General features: G+C 53.9%; 1 protein-coding gene across 1 annotated transcript in view; it reads right to left on the minus strand.

Annotated features, from left to right (window-relative positions):
• Positions 1-339: 339 nt before the first annotated feature.
• LOC140395997 (uncharacterized) overlaps positions 340-12,008 on the minus strand; it is a 90,963-nt gene continuing 79,294 nt past the window's right edge. Inside the window, exons 8-14 of the mRNA XM_072484034.1 lie at positions 11,641-11,730; positions 10,562-10,651; positions 5,514-5,582; positions 5,180-5,248; positions 3,018-3,095; positions 2,084-2,164; positions 340-1,203 (exon numbers count right to left, since the gene is read on the minus strand). Of these exons, the coding sequence (XP_072340135.1) occupies positions 1,115-1,203; positions 2,084-2,164; positions 3,018-3,095; positions 5,180-5,248; positions 5,514-5,582; positions 10,562-10,651; positions 11,641-11,730 (566 nt within the window). The 3' untranslated portion in view covers positions 340-1,114. The remainder of the gene's footprint in view (positions 1,204-2,083; positions 2,165-3,017; positions 3,096-5,179; positions 5,249-5,513; positions 5,583-10,561; positions 10,652-11,640; positions 11,731-12,008) is intronic.

Here is a 12,008-nt window from a genome sequence, read left to right on the forward strand (position 1 = left end):
ACTCCCACTGTACACAATCCCAATGGACCCAAACTCCTTCCCGTTCACACCCATTGTACACAATCCCAATGGACTCAAACCCCTTCCCGTTCACTCCCACTGTACACAACCCCAATGGACTCAAACCCCTTCCCGTTCACTCCCATTGTACACAATCCCAATGGTCCCAAATCCCTTCCCGTTCACTCCCATTGTACACAATCCCAATGGTCCCAAACCCCTTCCCGTTCACTCCCGCTGTACACATCCCAACGGATCTGAACCCCCTCCTGTCCAATCCCTCCGTCTGAGGCCTGTGCGTGTTTACTGGTTGGACACAGTCGAGGCGACGAAGGTGTGTGGCTTTCATATCCTTTTATTTAGCTGGAGAATCATTCACAATGCTGAACACAGTCGATCGGAGGCACAGACGGCAGCTTTCCCTATGGACCTGACCGCCCTGTTCGAGAGGGTTTCTTTGGGGACGAGTGGTGAGGCCATTCGGCCCCTCGAGCCTACTGCCCCTTTAATGAGATCATGTCTGCTCTGTGGCCTCTCTCCAAATACCCGCCTTCGTCAATGAAAACCCACCCCCAGGTCATGATTGACTCTCCTGATGTCAGACGCGCTGACCTATAATTCCGTCTTTCCCATTTCCTCCGCCCCTTCCTGAGTAACAAGAGCGGAGTTGATTCATTTGCAATCGCCGGAGAGTGTCCCGGGGATAGGGAATCTCCGAGACAGGAGCTTGCATCGTATACGGTAGCACAGCGGTTAGAACTGTTGCTTCACAGCGCCAGGGTCCCAGGTTCGATTCCCGGCAGGGCTACTGTCTGTGCGGAGTCTGCACGTTCTCCCCGTGTCTGCGTGGGTTTCCTCCAAGTCCCGAAAGACGTGCTTGTTCGGTAATTTGGCCATTCTGAATTCTCCCTCCGTGTACCCGAACAGGCGCCGAAATGTGGCGACGAGGGGATTTTCCAGTAACTTCGTTGCGGCGTTAACGTAAGCCTACTGGTGACACTAATAAAGATTATTATTGTCATCGGTGGTGGGGTTTTTTTGGGGGGGTGGGTTTTGGAGGTGGGGGAGGGGAGGGAGGACACGGGGGGAGGGGGGGGGGCATCTTGGTCCGCACTCATTCCGGAACATTCTCCATCTTGGGGTAGCCGAAGGTCTCAAAGGCTTTGTGGCTTCTCCGAGGAGTCTTCAAGCTCCCCGCAGCATCTGTGAGGCGGAAACGGAGATTGTCACCTGGGTTTGCCCCAATGCCCGTGATGGGGGTTCAGTAACCTCGCCCTGTCTCCCCCCACCCCCCACCCCCCACCCCCCCATTCCTCTGGAGATACCGCCATCCCTCTTTTCTCCCTCTCTCTGTCTCATTCCCTGACTGCCCTTCAGTGCTGCTCACACCGACTGGACCTGGGTGCGGGGCCACACACCCGACGGTCAGCAAGAGATCAATTGCCACAAAGCTTTCTTTGTGTTGGTGGGCCTAACTCTCGTGTTCCTCCCTTTTTACGTCACTCCCATGTTGGCAGCTCGCCAAAACAGCAGGAAATGATTGGAGGCCACGGAATTCAGTTGGCGCGTGGAAATAATCGGTGCCCCTCACTCTCTCTGATGCTCTCGGCCCATCGCCGTGTGACAAGGCTGGAAAATACCTGTTGCTCGTGTTACTCAGGCGACGGGTGGCTCCATCACGGCCACGTACCCCGCCAGGTAGAATTCTGCTGCTGAGGCAGAGCTACCGTTCTTCACATCTCTTCGCTGCATGGAATCGTGGCCCGAGGGTCAGTGAGAGTTCAACTGCTGCGTGGAGCTTGCAGACGTAAGAACCAGGAGTAGGCCATCTGGCCCTTCGAGCCTGCTCCGCCATTCACAATGAGATCATGGTTGATCTTTTGTGGACTCAGCTCTACAGAGTCCCTTGTCTGAGGTCAGTCAGAGATCAATTGGTGCATTAAATTTGCACACTGGCCACTTTTGCTCAGATGGAGGCCAGTCTGAGTTCAATTGGAGCGGGGAAAGAAATTGCAAACTGGCCTGCGCCTCTCTGTCTCGGGTCCCACTCCAGAGCGCGAGAGGAGACGTGACCACCACTCACCACCTTCTCTGCTGTACCGTGAGGCGTTCAGTTTGAATTTCATCATGAACAGATTGCGGCATCGTTCCATCCTCATGTACTCTGAAAAAGCAGAAGGTTTTATTTCAGAGTCTCAAGTTTTATCATGTTCCTATGGTATTGCTCAAAGACTCTGGGGCTGATCGATTCCCTCTTTTCCTTCACTGAGTTGAAGCGGACAGGGACACTCAGAGATCAATTGCTGCATGGATAATGGAAGGCCAGTGGACACAGGTGGCTGCATTCAGCTCATGAGTACTCAATAGTGTCAGGGTCTGATGTCCAGGTGATTCACTCCCCAACAGGGCTGTGGAGGCTAAAAGATGGTAAGCTCCCTTCTGCTCTGGGCCGGAAACAAGCCCGAGGATGGACTGGGAAAATACAGAGCATGTCTGGCCCTGACCAAGCAGATCACCGTACTCCATTGAAATGCACAGGCCTACTGTCCGTAGCACAGATCGAGCCAGACGTTCCGCCACCCAGGGTATCTACTGTTACCTTCTATGGGAACAGGTCATGAGAGGCCCACACCACCTGAGATGAGTCACCTGGGGCAGGCTCACGCAGTCATCAACCGGACCATTGGCGGCTGGGAGCAAAGAGGAACCTGAGGGTCTCCGGGATCGGATGTACAGCTTACCAAACCCACCTTTGCGGGTAGTTCAGTCGAATCCTGGGTGTTTCTTGTACATAGAGAGGGTAATTTACGGGTTTACGACATTGAATAAAGCGGGTTGCATTATATCTGTCACCGTACTTGGATCTCCTAAAGAAAGACACCTGGGTAAACTCTGACCAAACAGCTGCGTGAAGTATCGGAACTGGACAGATACAACACAAGCAAGGTGCGGATCGGCAAGGCTGCACCTCCCCACACGCTACCGCCCCCTCCTCCCCCGCCCCACCCACAACGTACCTTCCGCTGGAGTCTCCACCACCGTCGGCAATTGTTCGCGCTGCGTGGAACCGCGGGCAGCCTCCATCTTCTCATAATCTACGGGGAAAAGACAATGAGGGACCTGAAGATAGGAGAGTGTAGAGGGAGCTTTAGTCTGTATCTAACCTCGTGCTGTACCTGTCCTGGGAGTGTTTGATGGGGACAGTGTAGACGGAGCTTTACTCTGTATCTAACCCCATGCTGTACCTGTCCTGGGTGTGTTTGATGGGGACAGTGTAGAGGGAGCTTTACTCTGTATCTAAACCCGTGCTGTACCTGTCCTGGGAGTGTTTGATGGGGACAATGTAGAGGGAGATTTACTCTGTATCTAACCCTGTGCTGTCCCTGTCCTGGGAGTGTTTGATGGGGACAGTGCAGAGGGAGCTTTACTCTGTATCTAACCCTGTGCTGTACCTGTCCTGGGAGTGTTTGATGGGGACAGTGCAGAGGGAGCTTTACTCTGTATCTAACCCCGTGCTGTATCTGACCTGGGAGTGTTTGATGGGGACAGTGTAGAGGGAGCTTTACTCTGTATCTAACCCCGTGCTGTCCCTGTCCTGGGAGTGTTTGATGGGGACAGTGTAGAGGGAGCTTTACTCTGTATCTAACCCTGTGCTGTACCTGTCCTGGGAGTGTTTGATGGGGACAGTGCAGAGGGAGCTTTACTCTGTATCTAACCCCGTGCTGTATCTGTCCTGGGAGTGTTTGATGGGGACAGTGTAGAGGGAGCTTTACTCTGTATCTAACCCCGTGCTGTACCTGTCCTGGGAGTGTTTGATGGGGACAGTGTAGAGGGAGCTTTACTCTGTATCTAACCCCGTGCTGTATCTGTCCTGGGAGTGTTTGATGGGGACAGTGTAGACGGAGCTTTACTCTGTATCTAACCCCGTGCTGTACCTGTCCTGGGAGTGTTTGATGGGGACAGTGTAGAGGGAGCTTTACTCTGTATTTAACCCCGTGCTGTACCTGTCCTGGGAGTGTTTGATGGGGACAGTGTAGAGGGAGCTCTACTCTGTATCTAACCCCGTGCAGTACCTGTCCTGGGAGTGTTTGATGGGGACAGTGTAGAGGGAGCTTTACTCTGTATCTAACCCCGTGCTGTACCTGTCCTGGGAGTGTTTGATGGGAACAGTGTAGAGGGAGCTTTACTCTGTATCTAACCTTGTGCTGTACCTGTCCTGGGAGTGTTTGATGGGAACAGTGTAGAGGGAGCTTTACTCTGTATCTAACACCGTGCTGTACCTGTCCTGGGAGTGTTTGATGGGAACAGTGTAGAGGGAGCTTTACTCTGTATCTAACCTTGTGCTGTACCTGTCCTGGGAGTGTTTGATAGGGACAGTGTAGAGGGAGCTTTACTCTGTATCTAACCCCGTACTGTACCTGCCCTGGGAGTGTTTGATGGGGACAGTGTAGAGGGAGCTTTACTCTGTATCTAATCCCGTGCTGTACCTGTCCTGGGAGTGTTTGGTGGGGACAGTGTAGAGGGAGCTTTACTCTGTATCTAACCCCGTGCTGTACCTGCCCTGGGAGTGTTTAATGTGGACAGTGTAATGGGAGCTTTACTCTGTATCTAACCCCGTGCTGTACCTGTCCTGGGAGTGTTTGATGGGGACAGTGCAGTGGGAGCTTTACTCTGTATCTAACCCCGTGCTGTACCTGTCCTGGGAGTGTTTGATGGGGACAGTGTAGAGGGAGCTTTACTCTGTATCTAACCCCGTGCTGTACCTGTCCTGGGAGTGTTTGATGGGGACAGTGTCGAGGGAGCTTTACTCTGTACCTAACCCCGTGCTGTACCTGTCCTGGGAGTGTTTGATAGGGACAGTGTAGAGGGAGCTTTACTCTGTATCTAACCCCGTGCTGTACCTGGTCTGGGAGTGTTTGATGGGGACAGTGTAGAGGGAGCTTTACTCTGTATCTAACCCCGTGCTGTACCTGTCCTGGGAGTGTTTGATGGGGACAGTGTAGAGGGAGCTTTACTCTGTATCTAACCCCGTCCTGTACCTGTCCTGGGAGTGTTTGATGGGGACAGTGTAGAGGGAGCTTTACTCTGTATCTAACCCCGTGCAGTACCTGTCCTGGGAGTGTTTGATGGGGACAGCGTAGAGGAAGATTTCGTCCCTATCGCTTCCTCGCTCACCTACCTTGATTTTCGCTGTGTGATTTTTGTTCTGTGTTCCGACAACGGTCCATCTCTTCGTACGTTTCAGATTCTGCGGGTAGAGGAGAGAATCAGGGAAGGCATCGGGGGATAAACCAGTTTGCCCGACTCCCAGTCCCTGGGCGTGGCCAACTGAGATTTCCATTGGCTATGAAACGTCTGTAATGCCTGCTCTGTGTATGAATGTCCGTCCCCGACGCACCCCCGCACATTCCCTCCACCGTTTCACAGGTCACCCTGCCATGTGGCATTGCTCCCGCTCGTGTGTTTACCAGTAGCTCACCCACATTTACGGCCGCAACTTGCCCAGAACTCACGGTTGGTGTAGGTGCCCGTCGGGCTAATGTGCAGCTTCACGGGGCTGTTGGAATTGGGCACGGCATAATCTGAAAGACAGCAAAGCCAGCCGGGTGTGACAGTATAACTTTCTTCCGGTTAACGTTTACACCCCAGTCCAGCTTGGGGATGTGCGATATTAAGTGCCCTTTCCGGGCCAGTGAAATGCATGGAATAAATACAGATCCTTGGAAAGCCTGAAACTGATGTCGGAAACCAAGCTTTGATTTATGAACTAATTCGTAATCATCTGCCATTTCTGCTGCTAATCTCGCAGTTTTAACCCTCTGTTCTTCCACGTGAGTTCTCACTACATCAGGAAATGAATTTTTAAACTCCTCCAAAACTATAATCTCTCTGAGAGCTTCATACGTTTGGTCCATTTTCAAAGCCCTTATCCACCTATCAAAATTACTCAGTTTGAACCTTTCAAACTCCATGTATGTTTGACCAAATTCTTTTCTCAAATTTCTAAACCTTAGTCTGTAGGCTTCAGGCACCAGTTCATATGCACCTCCTCATATGTCCCAGATACCTCCTCCAGTAGTGATGCAAACACTTCACTAGCCCTACCTATCAGCTTTGTTTGAATCAGTAATACCCACATGTCTTGTGGCCATTTGATTTGTTTCGCTACCTTCTCAAATGAAATGAAAAAGGCTTCTACCTCCGTCTCATCAAACTTTGGCAATGCTTGGACATATTTAAATAGATCCCCACCAAGCCTTTGACTTTGACGCTCTTTCTCACTATCCCCATCACTATCATCCAACTGTACATTTCCCTTTACGTCTGCCAATTTTAACTGACTGTCATGTTTCATGGCCATTTTCTGAAGTTCAAACTCTTTCTTTATCTTTTTCCCTGATCTGTATCTTCCTTTCTCTTTCTTTTTGTTCTGCTAGGGCTATTCTTTATTTTCTCCTTTCTTATCTCTCCTTATCATTTTCCTCTCTCTCTCTTTTTCCTCTTCATCTCTTTCTCTTTCGTTTTCCGCTCTCTCTCTTTCTTTTTTCTCTCTTTCGTATTCAAGCTGGTTTAATTCTTTCTCAGGTTGCATTTGTTTAATTTGTAACTGAATTTTTGCCATTTCCAATGAGTTAAACTGTATCTCAGGCAACTTTAAATGCTTAACCACCACCATAATTACCGCACCTTTTTGCATGTTGTCAGGGAATGTTAACTGCAATCTCACAGTCTGCTTTTAGTCTCTGTCCGTAAGGTACTGCGTGTGACCGTCTCCACCCCCAAAAACTTCAGAGCCTCTGAAAGAGCCATTGTCCACAACACACTCCCCACTTAAACTAGAATACCACACCTGAAAAGCAACCACAATATGCTCACCCCTCACTGTCTTTAAAACAAACAGTGAATATCTTAGCAACCAGTAAAATAAAATACACCCCACAAAGAATACAACACTAAGTAATGCTTAAGCTGTCCTTTTAACATCCATAAGACTTTAAAAAAAACTTTTAACAGAAGCACATCAGGTTAAAGTCACTACTGAGAGCAGTTATTTGTTTTAAATTATCAAAGGATCGATTTACAGTCCTTAGAATACAGAGAGAGACAGTGCGGCGCACTCTCAGCACTGACCCCCTGACAGTGTGGCGCTCCCTCAGTACTGACCCTCTGACAGTGCGGCGCTTCCTCAGCACTGACCCTCTGACAGTGCGGCACTCGCTCAGTACTGACCCTCTGACAGTGCAGCACTCCCTCAGCACTGACCCTCTGACACTGCGGCACTCCCTCAGCACTGACCCTCTGACAGTGCGGCGCTTCCTCAGCACTGACCCTCTGACAGTGCAGCACTCCCTCAGTACTGACTCTCTGACAGTGCGGCACTCCCTCAGTACTGACCATCTGACAGTGCAGCACTCCCACAGTACTGACCCTCTGACAGTGCAGCACTCCCTCAGTACTGACCCTCTGACAGTGCGGAACTCCCTCAGTGCTGACTCTCTGACAGTGCGGCGCTTCCTCAGCACTGACCCTCTGACAGTGCAGCTCTCCCTCAGTACTGACCCTCTGACAGTGCGGCACTCCCTCAGTACTGACCCTCTGACATTGCGGCACTCCCTCAGTACTGACCCTCTGACAGTGCGGCACTCCCTCAGTACTGACCCTCTGACAGTGCAGTACTCCCTCAGTACTGACCCTCTGACATTGCGGCACTCCCTCAGTACTGACCCTCTGACAGTGCGGCACTCCCTCAGTACTGACCCTCTGACAGTGCAGTACTCCCTCAGTACTGACCTTCTGACAGTGCAGCACTCCCTCAGTACTGACCCTCTGACAGTGCAGCACTCCCTCAGTACTGACCCTCTGACAGTGTGGCACTCCCTCAGTACTGACCCTCTGACAGTGCGGCACTCCCTCAGTACTGACCCTCTGACAGTGCGGCGCTCCCTCAGTACTGACCCTCTGACAGTGTGGCACTCCCTCAGTACTGACCCTCTGACAGTGCGGCACTCCCTCAGTCCTGACCCTCTGACAGTGCGGCACTCCCTCAGCACTGACCCTCTGACAGTGCGGCGCTTCCTCAGCACTGACCCTCTGACAGTGCAGCACTCCCTCAGTACTGACCCTCTGACAGTGCGGCACTCCCTCAGTACTGACCCTCTGATAGTGCAGCACTCCCACAGTACTGACCCTCTGACAGTGCAGCACTCCCTCAGTACTGACCCTCTGACAGTGCGGCACTCCCTCAGTGCTGACTCTCTGACAGTGCGGCGCTTCCTCAGCACTGACCCTCTGACAGTGCAGCTCTCCCTCAGTACTGACCCTCTGACAGTGCGGCACTCCCTCAGTACTGACCCTCTGACAGTGCAGCACTCCCTCAGTACTGACCCTCTGACAGTGCGGCACTCCCACAGCACTGACCCTCTGACAGTGCAGCACTCCCTCAGTACTGACCCTCTGACATTGCGGCACTCCCTCAGTACTGACCCTCTGACAGTGCGGCACTCCCTCAGTACTGACCCTCTGACAGTGCAGTACTCCCTCAGTACTGACCTTCTGACAGTGCAGCACTCCCTCAGTACTGACCCTCTGACAGTGCAGCACTCCCTCAGTACTGACCCTCTGACAGTGTGGCACTCCCTCAGTACTGACCCTCTGACAGTGCGGCACTCCCTCAGTACTGACCCTCTGACAGTGCGGCGCTCCCTCAGTACTGACCCTCTGACAGTGTGGCACTCCCTCAGTACTGACCCTCTGACAGTGCGGCACTCCCTCAGTCCTGACCCTCTTACAGTGCCGCACTCCCTCAGTACTGACCCTCTGAGAGTGCGACACTCCCTCAGTACTGACCCTCTGACAATGCGGCACTCCCTCAGTACTGACCCTCTGACAGTGTGGCACTCCCTCAGTACTGACCCTCTGACATTGTGGCACTCCCTCAGTACTGACCCTCTGACAGTGCGGCGCTCCCTCAGTACTGACCCTCTGACAGTGCAGCACTCCCTCAGTACTGACCCTCTGACAGTGCGGCACTCCCTCAGTACTAACCCTCTGACTGTGCAGCACTCCCTTAGTACTGACCCTCTGACAGTGCAGCACTCCCTCAGTACTGACCCTCTGACAGTGCAGTACTCCCTTAGTACTGACCTTCTGACAGTGCAGCACTCCTTCAGTCCTGACCCTCTGACAGTGCAGCACTCACTCAGTACAGACCATCTGACAGTGCGGTGCTCCCTCAGTACTGACCCTCTGACAGTGCAGCACTCCCTCAGTACTGACCCTCTGACAGTGCGGCACTCCCTCAGTACTGACCCTCTGACAGTGTGGCACTCCCTCAGTACTGACCCTCTGACAGTGCGGCACTCCCTCAGTACTGACCCTCTGAGAGTGCGACACTCCCTCAGTACTGACCCTCTGACAATGCGGCGCTCACTCAGTACTGACCCTCTGACAATGCGGCACTACCTCAGTACTGACCCTCTGACAGTGCGGCACTCCCTCAGTGCTGACCCTCTGATAGTGCGGCGCTCCCTCAGTACTGATCCTCTGACAGTGCGGCGCTCCCACAGCACTGACCCTCTCACAGTGCGGCACTCCCTCATTACTGACCCTCTGACAGTGCGGCACTACCTCAGTACTGACCCTCTGACAGTGCGGCGCTCCCTCAGTACTGACCCTCTGACAGTGCGGCACTCCCTCATTACTGACCCTCTGACAGTGCAGCACTACCTCAGTACTGACCCTCTGACAGTGCGGCGCTCCCTCAGTACTGATCCTCTGACAGTGCGGCGCTCCCTCAGTACTGATCCTCTGATAGTGCGGCACTCCCTCAGTACTGACCCTCTGACAGTGCGGCGCTCCCACAGCACTGACCCTCTCACAGTGCGGCACTCCCTCATTACTGACCCTCTGACAATGCGGCACTACCTCAGTACTGACCCTCTGACAGTGCGGCACTCCCTCAGTACTGACCCTCTCACAGTGCGGCACTCCCTCATTACTGACCCTCTGACAATGCGGCACTACCTCAGTACTGACCCTCTGACAGTGCGGCACTCCCTCAGTACTGACCCTCTGACAGTGCGGCACTCACTCAGTACTGACCCTCTGACAGTGCGGCGCTCCCACAGCACTGACCCTCTGACAGTGCAGCACTCCCTCAGTACTGACCCTCTGACAGTGCGGCACTCCCTCAGTACTGACCCTCTGACAGTGCGGCACTCCCTCAGTACTGACCCTCTGACAGTGCGGCACTCCCTCAGTACTGACCCTCTGACAGTGCGGCACTCCCTCAGTACTGACCCTCTGACAGTGCGGCACTCCCTCAGTACTGACCCTCTGACAGTGCGGCACTCCCTCAGTACTGACCCTCTGACAGTGCGGCACTCCCTCAGTACTGACCCTCTGACAGAGCGGTGCCAATCTGTAGTGTGGGCAGGGGGAAGGGGATTTGTTGCATCCCGCCCGTTGGCAGGCTGGTCCCGCGCGCCCTGACGGGGAGCGGCTGACCGGAGGGGAAACGACAGAGCTGGGCGGCGCGGCCTTCCGGGCGGTCCGGGCCTACCTTCCTCGCCATTCTCCTCATCCTCTGATTGTGGTTTCTGCTTTGGGACTGAGTAATGACACCTTGTCCTCTGCTTCTCCGAGTTCCATCCTGCGGGCGGGGGAAAGGAAACAGATCAGGCACTTCACACACACTGAGACCACGACCGACATCGCAGGGCTGAGAGGGATTGTCCCCACAGGGCCGATCGAGGAGAACGGGTCTAAATTCCCTGGGGCTTAGAACGAGAGGCGTCCTCATTGTACGGTGTGGTGGTAAGTATTAGGGGTATTAATGTACCCTGCGATGCCGAGAGGCTATTGGTGGATAGAACACTGGGTCCCGAATGGATCAGCCGCCTGCTGGCTCCACCCAGTAAGGCGGAGTATAAGAGCCCTGGTTCTCCCAGCAGCCGCATTCTGTAACCGAGCTGCTGGGGAACAAGTCTGCGTAATAAAGCCATCGTTCGACTCCTTCTCATCTCGCCTCGTGAGTGATTAATTGTGCTACATACGGGTAAAATTCTGAAGGGGCTTTGACAGGATCGATGCTGAGGGGCTGTTCCCCCGGGGGGAAAGGGGGGGGGGGGGGCGTTCACAGTCTCGGGATAAGGAGTCGGCCATTTTGGATTGAGACGAGGGCGGAATGTCTTTGCGCGGAAGGGATGTGAATCTTTGGAATTCACTCCTCCCCCGCCCCCTACCCGCCGGAGAGCTGTGGGTCGCTGGGTCGCCGCGTGGGTCACGGACCGAGATCGAGGGAAATGTTGGAGCGGCGGAGCGAATTCGAGAGGCTTGGTGGGGGGGGGGGGGGGGGGCGGAGCTGTGGGAGACGATCAGGCACAGGCCCGATCGAGGGGTGGAGCGAGCGAGGGGGGGGAATGGCCACCTCCTGGGCCTGTGTCCCGTTACTCCATAATTGTGGTTATGGGGTAATTACCTGCCCCAGGATTATGAGGGAGGGGGGGCGTCATTTCTAATCCACAACTCGCCCCCCCCCCCCCCACACACACATTCTTCTGCCAATGCTGGCTGTGAGATCGTTCTAGACACCGAGTAACGAGAGGCAACATGGCTGCCTGCGGACATCGCTCCCCCCACCTTTCTCGCCGCTCCCCTTGTCGAGTCGTTGCGTGTTCCTCTTCGGGGCAGCGTAGAGGCTGCAAGTCTTCAGCCTGTCCGAGTTCGAATCTGCGGGAGAGAGGGGAGTTTGTTCAATCCCAAAGTGGGGGAAGTTCTTCACTAGACCCTCTGACAGTGCGGCACTCCCTCAGTACTGACCCTCTGACAGTGCAGCACTCCCTCAGTACTGACCCTCTGACAGTGCGGCACTCCCTCAGTACTGACCCTCTGACAGTGCAACACTCCCTCAGTACTGACCCTCTGACAGTGCGGCACTCCCTCAGTATTGACCCTCTGACAATGCGGCACTCCCTCAGTACTGACCCTCTGACAGTGCGGCACTCCCT

Source organism: Scyliorhinus torazame, chromosome 19 (assembly GCF_047496885.1).
Source record: "Scyliorhinus torazame isolate Kashiwa2021f chromosome 19, sScyTor2.1, whole genome shotgun sequence".
NCBI lineage: Eukaryota > Metazoa > Chordata > Chondrichthyes > Carcharhiniformes > Scyliorhinidae > Scyliorhinus > Scyliorhinus torazame.